The sequence below is a fragment of the Amyelois transitella genome, chromosome 7 (assembly GCF_032362555.1).
Source record: "Amyelois transitella isolate CPQ chromosome 7, ilAmyTran1.1, whole genome shotgun sequence".
NCBI lineage: Eukaryota > Metazoa > Arthropoda > Insecta > Lepidoptera > Pyralidae > Amyelois > Amyelois transitella.
In genome coordinates this window covers 6,661,846-6,683,194 of record NC_083510.1, presented here as the reverse complement: position 1 = coordinate 6,683,194, position 21,349 = coordinate 6,661,846, and the positions used below count along the sequence as shown (strand labels likewise).

Sequence of the window (21,349 nt, the reverse complement as noted above, 5' to 3'; positions counted from 1 at the left end):
ATCAATCATGTTTTCTGGAAGATTTACTTTACTTTGCAAAATAAAGCGAATTAGTTAGTGTTCGTCAAAAACTGACAATAACGGAACGGTCGAAACGCGCTCATTTGAAGTTATAGCTCGTAGGTCGGTCCACAGTCCACACACTGCACAAATTTTGGCTTTGGTTATCTTTAGTTAGGCAGCCAGAATATAAGAATTTGTAGGTCAGTCCACAGTCCACACTACACGAATTTTGGTTCATTATTTTTGTAATTTCCCAACAAATTCACTGTAGTCCTTGTTCTTAATCTCGATTTCTTTAAAATGATGATAGAGATTTGGCTTGCAGTTGCCGTTAAAATTCCGGAATATAGTACATTCTTCGTATAGTCTTTCGTTGACACAAGTTTTTATGTTTCAGCTGTTAAAATTATTGATAATGTCTTAGTAATATTATATAAGGGAAGTGTGTGTCGCTGTGGCTGGAACATAAAACTTTGAGGCATACACAATAGCTTGTACTTCAAGCAGGTCGAATAACAATGTTGCACGTGAACTACAATAATACTGGAAAAACAAATAAAAGTCGAAAAAATTTGTTTTCGATGTAAACTTAAAATAAGGTGTGCTTAGTGTTATTTTCGACGTATTCATTTATTTTTCCAAAATTGTTAGTTAAAATAGGTGATAAATGCGGCGTATTGTTTGAATTCTAAAAAAAGGCAGAATGCTTCATTTATCTTTTCATAAAAATACCTTATTCTAAAAGGCTTAAATTATATTTGTTCCTAAAAGGTACGCGCACATAATCGCCGATGTAATAGGCGATGGTATAGCTAGTATAGCATATGGTGGCGGTGGGGTTGTGGTGCATAATGGATTTTAAATGTTGAGGATTGAAAAAATATACATTTGCGCTTGCACACATCTTCATCTATCCATTTGAACGCGTATAACGTGCTCTTGAAGAGGCGCGGCAGAGTAACATTGCGCGGCGCATCGGATGACGGTACTCCACGTCGGAAAAATGCAGCTTAGGTAAATAGCTCTGCTCTTCGGCTCCGAGAGCTAGTCCAGAGTTGCCAGATGAAAATTGTGCTTTTTTTTCGGGATCCCCCAAAAACTCGATAATTGAATTTCAGTGGTTGGTGGTATTGGACGAAATGTATATTTGCTATAGCAAGTTACCGCTAATGGACACATCTCTTAAACACAATTGTTATTGAAAAAATAAGCAGTCTTCACCAAAGTTAACTTAAATATTTCATGGTTTTTTTTAAAGCAAAATTAAGTATTATTTTGGAAAGTCTTTTCTCATTGTATACGAGAAAATAATGTTGTTCTATAATTATCACAGACCACAAAAAGTAAGTGGTACCCATCTGTGCTATCGGTATGTTCATATGGTATGTTTAGCCCGTAAAAATATGGCTTTACCGATCTAGTGTGTGTTAAGATATATCTTACAGAAATAAATATAAGTGATTCTTGTGCTGTACTAATGTACGCGTTCCTTCAACCTACATCCCAAGAGGGAACAGCTGTATAAACCTCAGGCTGAAACTTATGATTAAGAACCGAACTACAGTTATAAGTGGTGAATGTACATAAAATCTGTTGTACTAAATTTATAAAAGTAAAAGAAATTATACATTGTTTTGATAAATTCATTATTCTTTGAGATAATGATTAAACTTGAACAATCAATGATAGGGGGGATTCTAGAAAATATTTCACAGAATTTGAGAATTCCGCCAATTCGAATTCATCAATAAATCGATAGTCTACTGACCAGCTCGCAGTGATGTACGCTCTCGTCTGCTCATTGGGCTGAGACACCATCTGCAACAAAATTAGTCAAACTTATTTGTTACTTATTATGTATTTGACAACATACTTACTTATATGCATAATAGTAGTATTAAGTAATTAAAATTTTGTTTGTTTTTACTTTTGTGACTCACAAAATTTACTTCCAATAGAAAAAAGAAAAGGACCACTCCATCACTTTTCCTTGGATTTCGTAAAAGGCAACTAAGGGATAGGCTTATAAACTTGGGATTCTGAATTCTTTTAGGCGATCGGCTAGCAACCTGCCCCTATTTGAATCTCATTTCAATCATTAAGCCAAACAGCTGAACGTGGCCTTTAGTCTTTTCTGTTCTGTCGGGTCTGTCTACCTCGCAAGGGATTGTAAAATTTAATTTTAAAAAATATATACGGCACTAATTACACAGATTGAGTTAGCTTCGAAGAAAGTTCGAAACTAGTGTTACGAAATACGTGTCAACGATACTTTATTTTATAACATGGATGATTGATATAGACTAACGCCGCTTACCTCAAATAGCTATGTTTAAAAGTCTCTGGTTAATATTGACTTACGTTACTAAGGGACCAGTAGGTAATGTAATAATTTTATCTACTGAGAAAAATACCTAGTTTCTTTTTTTGATAACTTATGTTGAAGGAATGAAGAATGTTAATTTATGATTTCATAACAACAAAGAAAAATAAATGTAAAACATAAAATATTCGGCATAGATCTTGTTACACCCGGGATATTTATTTTTTATAATATTTTCAACTATCATTTGCGTGTGGCTTTGCTCCCGTAAAAATTTCTAGGAAAAAAGAACTTTAATTCTATCTCTGCGCCAAATTTGGTCAAATCGGCCGTAAAGTTTCAAGTTTAATTGTATATATTATTCTTGAAGTGAAAGTGTGGATTATATACAATTGTCCCTTCTTCGTATAGATTTATTATAATCCTTTTGCCCACAGCATAATTACCTCAATTCCACTCAGTGCTCCCGTTGCGATTTGTGGTGAAAATATTACAGGCCTCATGCAAACTCCTACTTTACTCTGAAAGATTAAAAAATACTAAGATAGTTCCCTAGTAAACAAAGAAACCTTATTGTTTCTTCATGTCTGTCTATCTGTATCTAAGAGAAAAAATAATGGGATCATCCTATTTCTTTCCTGTGAAAAGGCGACTAAGGGATATGCTTTCACACGTGGGATGATTCAATCTCTTGTCATTAAGCCAAACAGCTGAGCGTGGCCTAACAGTCTTTTTGGGACTGCTGGATCTGTCAATGACTTCTGATGAATTATCTCCGTAAAGGATGTGAACTTGATTATAATTACTTACTTATTATGTATTTGACAACATACTTAAGTAATTAAAATTTTGTTTGTTTTTACTTTTGTGACTCACAAAATTTACTTCCAATAGAAAAAAGAAAAGGACTTTTACGAAATCCAAGGAAAAGTGATGGAGTGCCATCACTTTTCCTTGGATTTCGTAAAAGGCAACTAAGGGATAGGCTTATAAACTTGGGATTCTGAATTCTTTTAGGCGATCGGCTAGCAACCTGCCCCTATTTGAATCTCATTTCAATCATTAAGCCAAACAGCTGAACGTGGCCTTTAGTCTTTTCTGTTCTGTCGGGTCTGTCTACCTCGCAAGGGATTGTAAAATTTAATTTAAAAAAAATATATACGGCACTAATTACACAGATTGAGTTAGCTTTTTGGGACTGCTGGCTCTGTCAATGACTTCTGATGAATTATCTCCGCAAAGGATGTGAACTTGATTACAATTACTTACGTATGTATAGCAAAATGACTCTCACTTACTTTTGTTAAATCCAAAATTGAAAATGTTCCCATATAATGAGAGTCTAAGTGACTACTTTGTGACAGATTGGTGATTTGTTGTCCTATGTTAAAAACTGAACACTTGTTTACTTCCTGAAAAAAAATGCGGATTCAGTTCACACGGCCAATCAAATAAAAGTGGATCATTTTTTAAAAAGTCGTCTGGTTCACCTGGAACAATATCTTAAAAATTTTACAGCCACGATCAGCTGCGATCACTTGAAGCTGTGGCTCAGTTGGCGAGCGATCGGTTATTAAGTAAAATTACCTGAGCTCCACGGTTCGATTTATGTTTTGATACTATTTATTTTTGCTGGGTTTTGATGATTCTTTTGTTTTTATGATTTTTAATGGGGTCTCTGAGATTTTTTGGTTTTCTTTTTAATGTCTTTTGATTTTACTACTTTTTGGTTTTTGTGACGTCCACCCAGGTCGGTCGCTCGGTCACCCAGGTACTTTGATTTAAGACGCCTGGATAATATATTTAATTTTAATTTATATTGAATTTAGAGTAATAGACAAACAGCGCGTCGTTGGTTAAAATATGATGCGTAACGGACAGTTTCAAATCCCACCTCGGCCATGTGCCTATGTATTAATAACAAATTTTCGATGTTATGTGCATTAGTTTTAATAGTAACCAATTCTTTTACGGTGAGAATGAGTGAATTTGACTTCGTAATTTTTTTTTTATCTAATCTATCTAATATATTTAAACGACCAATTCTTGTATATATGTTAACGGAAATTTATGTAATCCGTCATTGTATACAATTCCCAGGAAATGTATGTAATTCCTAAAATAGCCCGGAAATGTGTGAAATAAATTATATTAGACACATTTCCTAGGAAATCTATACATTTCCTAAATAGCAATCGGAAATGTAAACCCGTGGTGGTACGCGGAGATAGCGGGGCGAGGGGCATCATTTAGAATGTTAACAAATGCTAAGAATACCGCTTATCGAAGATGAACGTTACAAAGAGTTAAAAGAAGTTTCCACAGCAAAAACAACAGCTAGAAATAGGGCAGCATGAAAAAGGGCATCATTGTAAAACCTATTATATCGTCAGAGTTTAACTCTAAGCAATTATCATTTCTTTAAAAAAAAAAACTAACCTAACCTAAAAATATTATTCTCATATTAACAAGGTATTTTATTACAGAAAGCCTTCTTTTTATAGGTACATTTCCTAATACGATATAGGAATTATATACAATTTCTAGGAAATGTATACAACTCCCAGGATATGTATGTATTAATTAATTTTTAAAACAATATTTTATACATTACCTTAATAGCTTCGGAATTGTATACATTTCCCAGGAGTTGTATGCAATTCCTAGATTTTATACATTTCCGTTAACATATATATAATCAGGATCTCGGAAACGGCTCCAACGATTTTCATGAAAGTTACAGATTAGAGGCTTTTCGGCTCAAGGAATCGATTTATCAAGGTCCTAGGTTCGAGAAAAGCTCGGTTCCCAAGATAAATAAACATTTTAAAAACCGCGTTTTAAGAAACTATATCAGCGCCATCTATAACGCCATGACCGATGAGGGCCACATTGGGTATAAAAGAAAAAAACTCTTAGATGGAGCTTTCTGATGCTAGAAATTAATCTGTTCGTAAATACTGCTATTTTGTTTTTCAGTGATGCTATTATTTCTTTGGGATTTTCCTAGGGTATTTTCTGAAGCTTTTGTCGAATGTGTTCATATTTGATAGCAACTCGCCGTCCGTGTCAATAGTAGTTTTTCTACATTAATAGATGGCGTTTGTCGTACTTCTTATAGATAAGTTTGCCATCGGATGCATTCGCTATCCGTGTCTATTAAGGTTTTTTTACTCCTCAATAGATGGCGGAATTCCTCGTATTTCCTGCGCGGAAAACAGAGAAGTATTTGATTTGAGGTTAGACCAAGAAAACCAATTGTTTACTTGAACTATTGACAAATGTGTCTTTTGAACTCACGAGTTTACTTAAAAATGCCTAAAAGATCTTGGAAAAGAACGCTGTTAAACAATCTAACTTCACGAAGCCGCGACTCGTCTCAAGAACACCTTAAAGAAAATCGACATCAAATACAAACAGGTCAGGTTTCGCAAACTTCGTGCATAGAGAACTCATTTCTAGAAAGCCTTCATGAAAATAATCAGATTTCCGCTTGTCCCACAGGTGTTTTTTTCCCACAATTGTTGTCATTTCAAACAAACTACTAAATATAATTTTCAAAAAACACGTTCTACCAAAAACAAAAAACCGAGCAAAGCTCGGTCAACCAGGTACTTTATTTTATTTGTTATCACTTTATGTTTGTTTGTCACTTGTAGGAAAATTTTCTTTAGCTTCCTGGTTTGTGTGCTATTTGATGCATCTTCAAGCCAGGATGCTAGTGTCTTGGTAATGTGATGACGCAAATGGTTTATGATATATATGTTTGTATCATAATATATATATATATATATCATACATACATACATATAATCACGTCTATATCCCTTGCGGGGTAGACAGAGCCAACAGTCCTGAGCGGACTGATAGGCCACGTTCAGCTATTTGGCTTTAAGATAGAATTGAGATTCGAATAGTGACAAGTTGGCTAGCCTATCGCCTAAAAAAAGAATCTCAAGTTTGTAGGCCTATCCCTTAGTCTCCTTTTACGACATCCATGGGAAAGAGATGGAGTGGTCCTATTCTTTTTTGTATTGGTGCTGGGAACCACACGGCCATATATATATATATATATTTAATATTTATTTTATTTGTGTATATGTATTATCATTATTTTATTATTATATTATAGTATTGTGCCCATTGAGTTCTTTTAAATTGGAGTAAATATATTCGACAAATTTGGTCAGCGAGGCCATCGACTGTTCTTTTGTCATAATGTCCGTCAGACTGTATGGGTAAATTTTTAAATTGTCGCAAATGAAAATATGATTCATGCGATGGTTTGTGAACCTGTGGCAGCGTTTGAGCAGATGATCGATGTCCTGAATCTCACCACTGTCACAGGGACACAAATCGTTTTCTGTTATGTGGAACCTACGCAGATACGACAGATGAAATCTATATACTCCTCACAGTACACAGTACACAGTAGTGTTAGCAAAAACGTTATAGGTGTTTTGGTAAAGAATGTGTGTATTTGTTTGAGTGTGGGGAGAAGAGATCGTGGGTGTGCTCCATGTGGTTTGCTTGTGTAACGTTCCTGCCATGTGTCGTGTGTTTGAGTGCGTGCAATGTGTTTGATGTGTGATGTGGGAACTGCGTCGTAGTCGTTGACTTTGCGGAGTCGTGCTGGGGCTCCAGCGGCGCGGTTCACCGCCTCGTTGCCAGCGACGCCGGTGTGTCCTCTGACCCAGTCCAAACGGATGCTTCCGAATCCACGGTAGCTCGCCATTACCTGGTGAATTTCGCTCACCAGTGGATGGGTGTTGCTACAGTTGCGTATAGCCGCAATCGAAGACATTGAGTCCGTATAAACGGTCACATCCGTAAGACCCTTGCCGCGGGCTCACCGGCACGCCCCAAGGATGGCGAACAGCTCCGCTTGGAAAACCGAACAGCTTTTGTAATTTGAGTTTTTTTAGTGTGTATCGGGTGTGTTGAGTGTGTGTTGGCGTAGACAACCAAGGCGGCCCCGACGACTAGTAAGTAGATAACCATAGAAATAAAAGCCCTCCCCCCTTGAGGTGAGTCCGGGAGAGGGGCTTAACATGTTTTTAGTTTTTGTTGCTGTTATCTTAAAAACGGTGCGATGTAGGAAATTTTGTTGTACTAGGTAGATAATGAAAGCTAATAACATTCTCTACATTATTTCCTTTCATAATTTTTATTTGTCTCTAATAGTTGCACAGTCATGAGCTCCGAAAAGGACACATTTTCGACAGAGAGAGAGGACAGAGAATCGGGCACATAGCCCGATTCTCTGTCCCGTTCGTTATTTTTAACTTACAGTTCTGTCGAAAACAGTGCGTCGCATAAATTTTTGTTGTACTTAGTATATAAATAACTTTTTCTACATTCTAATTTAAGATTTGTTTTATGTGTGTATACATTATAAAATTATTTCAATGGTGAATTTATTCAATTATTATTATTTAGTCGTAGTGATATTTGTACCAAACTATAATATCGAACCATTAAGGGCCCTGGCGGGCACTGCAAGAAAGAAGGGCCATTTTTTAATATTACAGAATAAATAGATAAAAAATTACTCCTATAATCATGTTTTTTATATTAATATTTTATTAAATAGATACTTATTATGTATAGAATTGGACTATTGAATTGTAATTGAGTATTTATCATGCATGTATAGTATTTATTTATTGTAGTATGTATTTATTATTTATTCCTTATTAGGTTTATTTAACTTATAATCAATAATAGATAATTTTTATTTTACGAGTTAATTATTGTGTATATCATTATTTTTTATTTCTTACATACATACATACATATAATCACGTCTATATCCTTTATTTTATTTATTTCGGTGTCTTCTAAATATTCCTTTACAGAATAGTTACACTTTTTTATGAGAAATTCTTTTAGGTGTTTCAAGAATGTATTATAACTTTCTATGTCTTTTATAGTCTCTGGTAGCTTATTGTACAGTTTTACGGACATAACTAGAGGACCAGACGAGTGGAGTCGGAGGCGCGATGTAGGTAGTAGTAGCCTGTTTTGATGACGAGATGCATATCTAGTGGCTATATCCTTTCTTTTTACAAAAAAGTGTGGGTATTTCCGGACGAATTTTCATACCTCTAATATATAGATACACGGCACGGTAAGTATTTTTAATCGCTGGATTAAGGGTTTACAACTATCTCGTTGCTGGATATTAGCTATAATTCGGATCAGACGTTTTTGAAGTGTAAAAGCATTATCCCAGTCGGTACCATTACCCCACAGAATTATGCCGTAACTTAGCCAAGAATAGGCGTAAGCGTAATAGTTAGTGAGTGCAGTATCTACGTCTGTTGTTTTTTTGATTTCTCTGAGAGCATACTTCGACAACTTAGCACAAAGTTTTTAGATATGAGGTTTCCAGTTCAAATCAGTCAAAATTCTACACCTAACAGGGTGAACACGTTAATCACTTCCAAGTCCGTTCCATTAAAGTTAATTTTTAGGTTTAGTGATGGTTTTTGATGTGGGTGATAAACCATTAATTTAGTTTTTGTACAATTTACTTCCAGGTTGTGGTCACTCAACCAGTTTTCCGTTTTAGTGAGGGTTTCTGTTAGATGTTTAAAAGTCATTACTATTATTGATAGTTGATGTTAATATGGAGACATCGTCAGCAAACAGGACACAGTGCTCCTTTATTGTTTTTGGAAGGTCGTTAATATATAACAAAAACAAAAGGAGTACGCTTCCCTGGGGGATCGAAGTGTTTATCGGCACACAGTTTGATCTGACATTTTGGATCGTTTTTGTGTCAAAATAATAATGTTCGATTTCAACATATTGCTTCCTGTTCGTAAGGTAGGAAGCAAACCACTTGTGTGCAGGTCCTCTGATCCCAGCTCCATACAATTTATCTAGTAGGATATTGTATAGGACCCGGTCATGTGCCTTTGTCATATCCAGTAGTATACCGACGCCATACCTTCCGTTATCTAGTGTTTTTAATATTTCTTGGATATATTTAAAGACAGCTAAAACAGTAGATCTATTTTTCCTAAAACCATTCTGACATCCATCAAGTAGGTTATACTTTTCACAGAATTTGTATACTCGGTCTGCCATGGCTCTTTTGAAAATTTTTGAGGCTGTTGGCAGCAGTGCTATCGGTCGGTAATTATTAAGGTCAGTCCTTTCATTTTTCTTATAGACAGGTTTAATTATCGTAATTTTTAGAAGGTCCGGAAAAGCTCCTTTGTTAAAGGATTGGTTTATTAATAAAGTGAAAGGCACGGTTAGTTCATCTGCACACTCCCTAAATAAGTTTGGCGGTAGTTCGTCTATGCCATGGCTCCTTTTAATTTTTTAAGTTTTTAATAATTTTATTAATTTCTTTTTCGTCTACGGGGCGGAGGAATATGCTATTTTCAGCAGGACAATGTACAGGTCTTCCAAGACTATTTCTCCTGCCATTTTCAGCTATACATAGATGCAAAAAAGTCGTTAAAGGTATTAGCTATCTGCATTGGGTCAGATATTATTGATTTATTAATTCGCAAGGTTATGTTATTTTTTTTCCGAATTAGTTTTTTTATTTGTAAGTTCGTTTACTATGTTCCACGTGGTTTTGACTTTGTTTTGTGATTTATTTATGCGATCTTTCTAATGGAGTTTTTTTGCTGTAGCCCCTGCTTTCTTTAAAATGTTTTAATATTTTTTATAATAATTGTTAAGTATATAACTATTTGATCTTATAGTGAGGATCTTTAATAGACGTTTATTTTTACAACATTTTTTTTTATCCCCACTAAGCCAATGTTTATTGGATGTTTTTTGTATTTTATTTTTTGCTTAGGCCAATATATTGGTCGAGAATGTGTATTAATTTATTATGGAATAATTCATAATTCTTTGTTATATTTTTATTTTCTATTAAGATTTCCTGCCAGTTTATTTCTTTTAATTTTGATTTAAATGAATGTATCCTTTTTTTATTAAATATCCTTTTTTCGGTGTACCACGGTCTTTTAGAAATTGTTTGGGCCGATTTGATGCTTAACATTGTGGCAGTATGATTTGAAAATCCTAATTTTTCGACTCTTGTTCGTATGTTTTCTTTGAAATTTGTGATGATTAGGTCTATACACGTTGCTGATGTTTTTGTGAAATGTGTAGGTTCGTTTATATGTTGAGTGAATCTGTATTCTGACATTTTATCAAGAAACTTTTTGATTTTAGAATTGTTTCTTTTTTTAACGGTATTTATATTGAAATCGCCACCAAGAATTATTTTATATTTAGAGTAATTTTTACAGATATAGAGTAGTACCTTTTCTAATTGAGAATTAAAGGTATCGGCCCCTATTCCATTCCAGTATAAAGATATTAACAGAGTATTTTCTTTAGGCAATTCAACAGCACACAATTCTAGACAGTATTCAATAGACATGTTTTTAATAACAGTTGTTTCATCATATTCTATATTTTCTTGTAACAAGATGCAGACTCCGCCTCCGTCACGCTCCTTACGACAAAAGGAAGCTGTTAGCCATGATTCCGAAACACAAATGGCTGTATTATCAGGATTTTGGTCTAAATATGCTTCCAGCAGGTGTTGTTTATTGTAGATACTCTGAAAATCTTGGAACAAGACTTTAAGTTGCGGTCCTCCTGCGAAAGGAGTGGTTCTTACTATTTGATATGTGGCTATTAGAACTCGGTAGCTTATTCTGCTCATTTTTATTTGCATCTATGTGCTTTCCCTCTATGTATAATTTATTATTCCTTATAGTAGCGTATAAGCCTTTGTTCCTTGCCTTAAACATTTGTTCTTTCAATGATTTCATTTCCTTCAGTGTATTTCTATCCATATATTGTGATACCGAGAGCCACGGAAACTATGAATGTTGTTCATAATATATTTGGTCATCTTCTTGCTGATAAGCTCTATCATAAGTGGTCTATTTTTTTGCTCATGGAACCTTCCTATTCTTTTTGTTTCTTCTATGTATACAAGTATGTCTATATTAAGGATATCACGAAAAACTGCCGCTACTCTACCGTGTAACTTAAAGTCAGGTTCTTCATATTCTGGTAGGCCAAAGAGCACAATTTTTTACGATCAGGTATTGCTCTCCGGTCAGGGGATGAAGTCTTCAATTCAATTTGTTTAATTTCTTTAAGCAACGTTTCATTTTCCTGTTGTAATTTCTCTATTTTGACGGTTCATCTATTTCTTTTTTTCTTGAATTGTTTTCTTGATACAGTGTGGTAGTGTCTTGTTTAAACTCTTCTCTAAATTTGGAAATTGCTTTTTTTATTTCAGCTCCTATTGTGTTCTTTAGGTCCGTTATTATACTCTTGTTATTATCTTTTAGCTGGGAGGCTATTAAATCCTTTAAGTTGTCAAAAGTTAACTCAGTTCTCGCGTTAGTACTCTCTTTATTTGTAGTATTAGTATCTCCCAATATGCTTAAGTCGTCAGAACATATCGACTCGTTAATCGGTAAAGCATTCCTATTCCGCATCGTTACATTATCATCAACAGGCGAGAAACTACCGGGCTGGTTTTTTTAAGTTGTTTTATTGTTTCAACACAGCAGACGGGTAGGTACTTTGGTTTTTTTTCTACAACATTTTCAGGTTTCTGTTCCTAATACGTAAAAACGACATCCTATTACTAAGCCTCCGCTGTCTCTCTATCTGTCACCAGGCTGTATCTCATTAATAGTAATAGCTAGTAAGTAGATTTTTTTTTAATTACATATTTAAGTTGCCGCCATTACAACAAATAATCTACACTTATAATAAATCTGTAGAGATTCTGTACATGGAATATATTTTCAAAATAACTATTAGGGGGTGATTAGTGATCGATACAGATGCCAAAAATGAAATCAGTCAAATTTTTGTCTGTCTGTCTGTATGTTCTATATATATATAGAAACAAAAACTACTATCCGGATTTTAACGAAATTTGGTACAGTTATTCTTCATACTCCTAAGCAGTTTATAGTATACTTTTCATTACGCTACAATCAGTAGGAGCAGAGCAGTGAAAGGAAAAAAAAAAATAAAAAAAAAAAAAAATAAAATATTCTTTATTGCAGTAATCTTGGTTACAATAATTATGCAAGGTCTTCCCAGTAAGTAATCAAATGATACTTGTGTAGGGAATGGCCTGCTACTTCCATAAAAGTTCTATAAAAAGATTACTAGTATGTGGATGTACGATATCTATACATTATAATAAAAAAAAAAACAACAATAAAGTGACGGTACGAATGAATGTGAGACAGTATGTGTAAGTGTGCAAGTCGTGGCAAATAGGTGGTGTGTATAGCGATTTGGTGTGTAAATAATAGCGAAAAGTGTGAATAATAATAAAATGATAAATAAAGATATATAAGTACTTACTCAAATTATTAAAAAAAACAAAAAAAAAATTGCGTTACGTACGTTTAGGAAATAAATTTTCTACATCATCATATGTAAGTTTTCCCAGGTATTGTAATAAACTTTTTTTGCAATTATATGATTGCATAGGATAAATTTCAATGTGTTCATTTATTATATTATATAGAAAAGCGGATAGGAATGGGTATTGACGTTTGGCAAAGGCAGTACGTACAAAATGAGTGGAAGCTATTCTAACCTTTCTTCTCCTACTTTGGACAGTTTCTTTATATGGCAATGTTTTATGGTACTTTAATATCAGGTTAAGGACAAAGATTTTTCTTACTGAGAGAAGTTTACTAATGTTGTATAAAGTATGAGTAGAGAATCTACGAGGTTTAAAGTACATTACCTTTATGAGAGATCTCTGTGCCCTTTCCAAGGCTAAGAAGTCACTCTTGGTAGCTCCACCCCAGATTGGTATGCAGTATGAGATAATAGATTGTGCTAGGGCAGTATAAATATTATTTAAAAGAGTGCTAGACATCACATATCTCAAGGATTTAAAAACACAGATCAGTTTCCTTATTCGACCTATCAACGCCTCCAAATGCGGATGCCAACTAAGTCTTTGATCAATAATTATGCCCAAATACTTTGTCTGAGACACCTTGTTGATAGAAGGACAGCTGCATGTATGATCATCAGGATCAGGGCAATCATGCAGTTTGATAGTCAAACTAGTACCCGGCTGTGACTTGTTGTATAAAGCAAAACATATATAATTGGTCTTTTGAATATTTAGCGTTAGTAAATTATCTTTTAGCCATGTGTATACCCGTACTAACCCAGTAGAAGCTTTATTATGCACTTCTACCCAGTCTTTGCCTGAAAAGACGATGGCAGTATCGTCTGCATAGGAGAATATTCTTCCCCCAACGTCTCGTAAATTACACAATTCATTTATATATAAGAGAAATAATGTCGGGCCAAGAACACTCCCCTGAGGGACCCCGTAGTTAACAGACTCTACATCACTAATATAACCACCGATCTTCACAACCTGGGTTCTATCCTGTAGGTAGCTTCTAAAAAGAGAGAGTGCGACCCCCCTGATCCCAATGCTCTCCAACCTTTGCAAGAGGATTGAGAACGAAACTGTGTCAAAAGCGGATTTGAGGTCTATAAAAACGGTTAGACTCTTGTCGCCTTTATCAACAGTTTCAATTATATTCGAGGTCAAGTCTGAAATCGCATCTTGAGTGGAAATTCCACTACGAAATCCATACTGATATTTAGAAATAATGTGATGTTTATTAAGATACTTCGTTAGTCTCCTATTAATCAGTTTTTCAATTATCCTCGTAATTGCGGTTAGAACAGATATTGGCCTGAAATTATTTACTTGAGACTTGTCTCCTTGCTTATATACAGGTGTTATAATAGATCGCTTGAGCTCTCTAGGAAAAATTCCAGTTTTAAAACAAAGGTTGGCCAATTTACTGATCAAGGGAACAGTAAAGTCTCTAGCATGTTTTAAGAATGATATGCCAATACCGTCCCAACCACAAGCACTACCGGAGTCAAAGCTCATGAGTATGCTATGGACCTCATCACAATCTGTGTCCAGCAACACAAACGAACCAGGATGAGAACAACCTGATATGGAAATATTAGGAGGATTTGAAGCCGCTCCTTTAAGAATTATTTCTGCCAGAGAAAACCCAATGCTTACAAAATGACTATTTACATAATTTACCGACAGTTGTGGTTGCGGTTTGATATTTAATAGGTCAACATTATTTTCTTTCGGAGGCTTGTATTGCGTAATATCATTTATTGCAGACCATAATTTTTTAGGTTGGTTCACAGATTCTTTTATTTTGAGGCTATTATATGTCCTTTTAAGTTTCCTAATGAGATTAGAACAAAAGTTACGGTATCTTCTAAATGTTATTTTTAAGATAATATTATTTGGGTCTTTCTTAAGTTTACTTTGCATGTTGTTTCTGAGGTTAATACACTTCAGAGCTCCAGTGGTTATCCATGGCTTTAAAATTCTTTTATTTCTAGGAACAGTTATGCTTTTGGAATTAGCCTGAATAACGGCTCTCATCATACCTATAAATGAGTTTGCAAATGTTTCAGGACAGTTATATATATTAAGAAAAGTTATATCAGATGAAAGAAGCATTTTATATGCATTATCAAAATCAATAACATTTTTAATGTAGTTTGTAGCATATCTATTAGATACATTGGTAAATTTTACCAGGACTAGACAGTGATCGGTGACTGTAGTATTTAATATAGCTACATAGACAGAGTTACATTTTTTATCTAATTTCAAAATAACATGGTCTAGACATGAGTCTATCCTTGTGTGATAAGTGTGGGCAGGTAGAAGACCGTGCAAAGAAAGAGTATCTAAATAATTAAGACGATTTCGGCGCTGACTCCACGAACGAGGGAATCGCAACGAGCCCGTCATACTATCGTCGGACATACTCCACGAACGAGCGATAATTCCGCCAGCGTATCGTCGCGACTCGTGACGGGATCGCAGCGTGTCCGCGACGACTCGTAACGGAATCGCCGCGAATCTCTCGCTTCAAGAATAAACTTTTCAATGTCAAACATTGTACTATTGTTTAAAAAGCTTCTCGAAACGTCCTTGCTTAACGAGAATCAACGTTGAAATGACGCTGCGTTTGACAGCGCCGCGCGCTCGCGACGAGCGCGCGGCGGGCGCGCTGCTGGTCGCGGCGGGCTAGCGACGATGTAATGACGTTTCGCGCGCTCATTGCCACTCGTCGCATCGCAGCGATAGTATCGCCGTGTGGAGACGGTTTCATAGAGAGTGTATAGAAATACGTGGCACGACGATAATATCGTCGCGATTCTCTCGGTCGTGGAGTCAGCGCCTAACACTCACACTCATTATATATTCTTAAAAATTAATATAAGTACCTAATCAATAAAAAAATAATCATCGAAATCAGTATAGAAACACCAAACTTATACATGAAATGAAATACGCTAACAAGCCATCGCGCGTAAATACTGAATCATGCTAGAAGGATTATTTTTGCGTAACGGCATTCAATATTTGTCTGCTGATGCGTTCAGAGTGTTCGACTATATTGACAGACAATAATTGATATTAATATTGTAAATCGTGCTTATCAGCGCGTCTTTTAGTCTTTAAATATTTAGTTTATTTTAATTTATTTTTTTGTAATTTTTTTTAATAGGTTTAGTTGTTTTGTTAAAATTCTAAATTATTAATAGTTTCTATTTTATTTCTTTTTAGGTTAAGTAGTAATAGAAGTAGTACGCATAGGCGGCATAGGTTAGTTTTGGGTAATTTATGTTAATTTTTTTGTTTTAGCATAGGTACTTTTATTAATTATAGTAGTAATAGTTATTTATTATTTATTTTTCAGTGAAATAGGTTTAAGTAGATAGTATTGCACAGGCGTTTCAACTTTATTTTCATTTCTTTTCTTTTGTAAGTTGTAGGTACATATTTCTCTGGTTATAATTCTATTATAATATTTTTTTTAGTTTAAATAGGCACTTAGATTTATATATACTTACTAATATTATAAAACTGAAGAGTTTGTTTGTTTGTTTGAATGCGCTAATCTCAAGAACTACTGGTTCGAATTGAAAAAATATTTTTGTTTTGAATAGACCATTTATCGAGGAAGGATTTAGGCTATATAATGTCAAGTTGCAACTATTAGGAGCGAAGAAATAATGGAAAATGTGAAAATATCGGGGAAGGAGCATCCTTGAAGGCTTCAATGATGCCCAAAATAACTATTCCACGCGGACGAAGTCGCGGGCTCAGCTAGTAATAAATTAGAATCAAAAGAATATATATTTACGGGTTTTTTTTTTCGTATATTTTTGCTCAATATTAATAACGGTAACAGGCAGACACCTAAAATTTTCATCTACACTAATATTATAAAGAGGAAATCTTTGTTTGTTTGGTTGTAATGAATAGGCTCAAAAACTACTGGACCGATTTTAAAAATTCTTTCACCATTCGAAAGCTACATTATTCACGAGTAACATAGATTATATTTTATATTGGAAAAAAATAGGGTTACGTAATATATTTGGATTTTTCGGACACAAACTGAAAAAAATCAACCAAAAAGTTACTTATTTTGCGTACGCTGCCTAAACTACAAAAGATAGAACCATAAAATGTTTTAATGAATTGTAGATCTTATAAATATCTACAAAAAAGTCCGCGACACACTATACCTATCTATGTCGAGTGAGGCACAACAACCACATTTTTATTTAAAAATCTTGAATTTTTTTTTGGTCTACATTTAAACGCGTTTTTTTTACTCATGCTATTAATCCTTATCAAAATTTCATCAATAAGTACAGTTTATGTAGATAATATTTGGTCTTTGAATGATTAAAATTGGACGTTTGGTTTGGAAGTTGTGGTGAAATTAAAATATTACGATTTCTGCTGCACGGGCCGTTGCGAAATGGGAGAGGGATGTTTAGATCTATGAGTAAGGTACCCGCGCGGCTCAGACGCGAGGTCGGCTCCCTACGCAGCTGTCTGCGGGACTGCAGGCAGAAGTGACACTTTTGCCGGGAGCAAGACTTAGTTAGCCGCTTTGCGGGCGGTCCTTTAGTTAGTTCTAATAGAGATATATTTAGTATCGACTGTGCATCCGTGCGAAGCCGGGGCGGGTCGCTAGTAAATAATAAAATAACAATAAAGTAATTATAAATAGGTAGATCCGTTATAAAAAATATTCTGTCAGTCGTATAGAGGTAGCGCCCATCTCTTTATCTAATTAATTTTTATGAACTTATTATCAAATTAAATTTTTTTATTCATTATTTTATTTCAAACATCACTTAATGGCATGCATACATAACATTATACATAATATATACAAAAAAATCCCCAGTTGATTGGTAGACCTCACTCGCTTCGCTCGCTTGGTCGATCAATCACTAATGAGTGATAGATACCTTGATCACGGGTGCGATGTTTTTTTTCCTCATCGTGTTTGCATTTTCGACGCATGTGACAAGTCTAATGTCATGATTACTTTTTATTGTGTAATAGTCTTCATAGAACAGGATACTGTTCAACACTGGAAATTTACTGAGGCTCAGAGAAATAGCTTTTATGATTATTGCCAATAGCAAAGTCCCTCGTTCGTGTTCTTCTAGTATTTTCCACGAAAGTAAGTATTTGTGTAGCTCTGTTACGTCATACCTTTGGCTCAAAGAGAAGGGAGGAATCATCTGAAAAATAATAAGAAGAAGAGATTTTATTTGTCATGGTCCAATAGTCGTATTGGCCAGATGGTCATATTATGCCTTGCCGGGTAGATCGAGTTACGCTGCCAGTTCACAAACTATCCATACAACATTAGCCATATCGACGATCAACGTTTGATTATAATTTGTCCTGCCAAAGTAGAGTAGGGTGTCGTTAGGTTTTTGAAACGAGAAAGCAGCTGTGTATGCGTCTTCGTTTGAGTCTTCATCTATATATATTTTTATACATAGTAATAAAAAGTATTACATATAATAATAGTAAAAGTAAACGATGTGTGTCTGCACACTGAATATTTTTTCGAAAAAATAAGTGATTTGCATATTGACGAAAACCGCATTCAAATCGGTTCAGCTGGTTTTTTGATTTGATCAAGAAAAGACAAACAGACAAAATATTTTGAACTCTTATTTTCTATTCTGTAACGCTTTCACGCCTAAACAACTGAAACGATTTTGAAATTTGATTCAGAGATATAGTTGACCATGAGGAAGAGTAACTAATCGTTACGGTAGGTTTTTATGGTAGCCTTGTATTGTGGCCACATATGCGAACGCGGCTTTGAAATTATAACATGGGTTAGGTGTGATTCGTACGAGCAATTATTATTCCATGACATAGAATGCCTATTATTTAAGTTATGTATAAATAATAATTATTTTTTTATAGAGAATCATGAAAAAGTTTTCTGGGAAATGAAACTCGATACCTATAAAAAAATATTCTGATGGACTTAGCGCCAATTCACGATCTGCCCAACTTTTTGGGCGTTGGGCGTATCTTGATATGTGTAGAATAACTAACAATTTCTCAGTAAATATGGCTTTATTCAATAAAATTATACAGTATGACTTTGAGCATGTGACAGAAATGAAATGTTCCTTTTATGATAAAAGGTGTCAAAGCTAATGTGGAGGTTGCATATCACCACATTCTCCCCAGGTTTTAAGAAATATCGTAATCTTGAAGATGAGACGGTATCTCTAGTAGAACGTCGCAGTTCAAGGTTTTGTGTTGTAGTAGCATCTGTAGTCAAATTAACTGGTTCCTGTTCTTCAGTTGTTGTCTCTTCGTTTGACTCTGCTGAATCCCAATTAGATAAATCAGAATCAGCCTCCTCAGTATCAGACGAAGTACCCATTGGAGCTAAGTGCCTGTTTGAAACTACTAATTCTCGTCCATTTGTTAGCTTCTAATAATTGTACTTCTTCTACAAGAGGATCATATTTACTTCTCCTCACCGGGGTTCGATATAAAGCTTTATCTGCTTCTGTGAGCCAAGAGGGCATTGATTGTCGAAGAACGTCGTGAGTGATTTAACATACGCTCATGGGGCGTACATCCAGTAGCTGTGCATAGAAGTGAGCGTATAGCATGAAGTGACTTCTCAAGGACAGTTTCCCATTGAGTAATAGGCAAATTAATTTATTTTAAGGTAAGTTGTATAGTTTTACAAATGATTCTATTACATCTCTCGGTCTGACCATTGCCTTGGGGATTATATGGTGTAGTGTAGCTTGTAGCTATGCCTAATCCGTGCAGAAAGGTTTTAAGTTCGGCTGATATAAATGCGGTACCTCTATCCGAGTGAACGTAAGATGGCAAGCCAAAAATGGCAAATAATTCAGAAAGTTTCTTTTGCACAGTTGATGAACTTACATCTGCATGCATACAATGCTGCATCAAGAGTGAGTGTATAGTTCTCAAGTAGTCTTTGACGTATAGCTGAAGACGATAGCCCTGCGATAAAGGCGTCTCGTATGTATTCATTCTTATTTTGTTCCGCAGTTACTGACTGGAAGTTACATTTCTTTGATAACAGTTTCAAAGTTTGAATGTATTGATCAACTATCTCTCCTGACTCCTGTTTTCTTTGAGACAGTTGATACCTTGAGTAAACATTATTAACAGGTTTGATAAATAGCGCATCTAGTCTCTCTATAGCTAAGAGATAATCTTTTGTATCTTTGGCATGAGTATAAAGGAATGGAGATAAAAAGTTTACTAATAATTGATACTTGCAGTCGTTATTTACGATATTTCCTTTATTTTCAATTGCATGTGTGAAATTATTGAATGTTTGTTTCCAATGAATCCATTCGCAAGATTTGTCCGAGTTTGTTGTCGGCTCTGCTTCGAATCGTTTTGGTTTGTTATTCTACAATTTACTCAATAAAATAAATAATCATGGATAAGTATCTGAAACTACTTATCCTTGATTATTTATTTTATTGAATATATTGTAGAATAACTAACCATTTCACAGTAAATATGGCTTTATTCAATAAAATTATACAGTATGACTTTGAGCATGTGACAGAAATGAAATGTTCCTTTTATGATTAAAGGTGTCAAAGCTAATGTGGAGGTTGCATATCACCACATTATGGCATTCTGTTAATTGAAAATACATATTTAAATAGTTTTGTTGTGGCGGGAGTGTTTATATATATAAACATTAATATATACTATACTGTGAATATATATATATATATATAATTCTTCTATCTATAATAATCTTTTACAGATTTATTAAAAGTAAGTAGATATGTATATTAACTAAAAGAAACAGCAGGCGCGGGCAAAAAAAAGTATAAACTGTTGAAAAAGTCTGACACTCTCCTGTCGTTCGATAGTCAATCATCACAAAAGTGCACTACGCCTAAAACCATAAGTATTATGGATCTACCTATTAAGTATAATAGGTAGATCCATAATACTTATGGTTTTAGGTAACAGTACAGTATAATCAACAGTAGTTGATTATGAAATATTGAATTGCTTACTCCCGATGTTATCCCACGTTGAAACTTGGATCCCATGCCTTTTTTAAAATAATGAACATGTAAATTTGGATTTTCATCAATTTGTCTGTCTTCATTCTGACGACTATTAGTAGTTGGCCAGCTCCTACGGGCCCTATATGGTTTTGCAGATTTTTTCGTGGCGCCCTGGAGGATAAAATATTATTATATAAAATACACATTACACATATCACGCATTTATTCTTTGCGGGGTATACAGGACCAGTTGTCACAATATTTTAAGATCACCTTTAACTAGGTGACATATGTTGCTGCATTGCATGCAAGCGTTATAGTTTAAAAACTAACCGATGCTCTTACGATAAGGGATCGTGAGGATACCTGCACATTTAGGCATAAATAAGGGTTAGGTTCCCTTAAAAAGGTTTCAGAGGTCTGATCGGGTCGATTCGTGCAAAAACTCTCTGACTCACCCAAAAGGGTCATGGTCAAAGGCATAACCTGGGCCCTTTTTTGGAGTGGTGAGGATGTTACCGGGATAAACGCCAGAAGTTAAAAGTA

At 34.8% G+C, this 21,349-nt stretch overlaps 1 protein-coding gene across 1 annotated transcript; it reads right to left on the bottom strand.

Annotated features, from left to right (window-relative positions):
- Positions 1–1,614: 1,614 nt before the first annotated feature.
- Positions 1,615–21,095, bottom strand: LOC132901940 (lipoamide acyltransferase component of branched-chain alpha-keto acid dehydrogenase complex, mitochondrial-like). The gene is made up of 5 exons (XM_060945261.1): positions 20,810–21,095; positions 17,711–17,989; positions 3,625–3,738; positions 2,773–2,847; positions 1,615–1,821 (listed from the first exon to the last, which is right to left on the bottom strand). The coding sequence occupies exons 1-5, from the start codon at positions 20,843–20,845 to the stop codon at positions 1,669–1,671; spliced, it is 657 nt and encodes a 218-aa protein (XP_060801244.1). The 5' UTR covers positions 20,846–21,095; the 3' UTR covers positions 1,615–1,668.
- Positions 21,096–21,349: the final 254 nt, after the last annotated feature.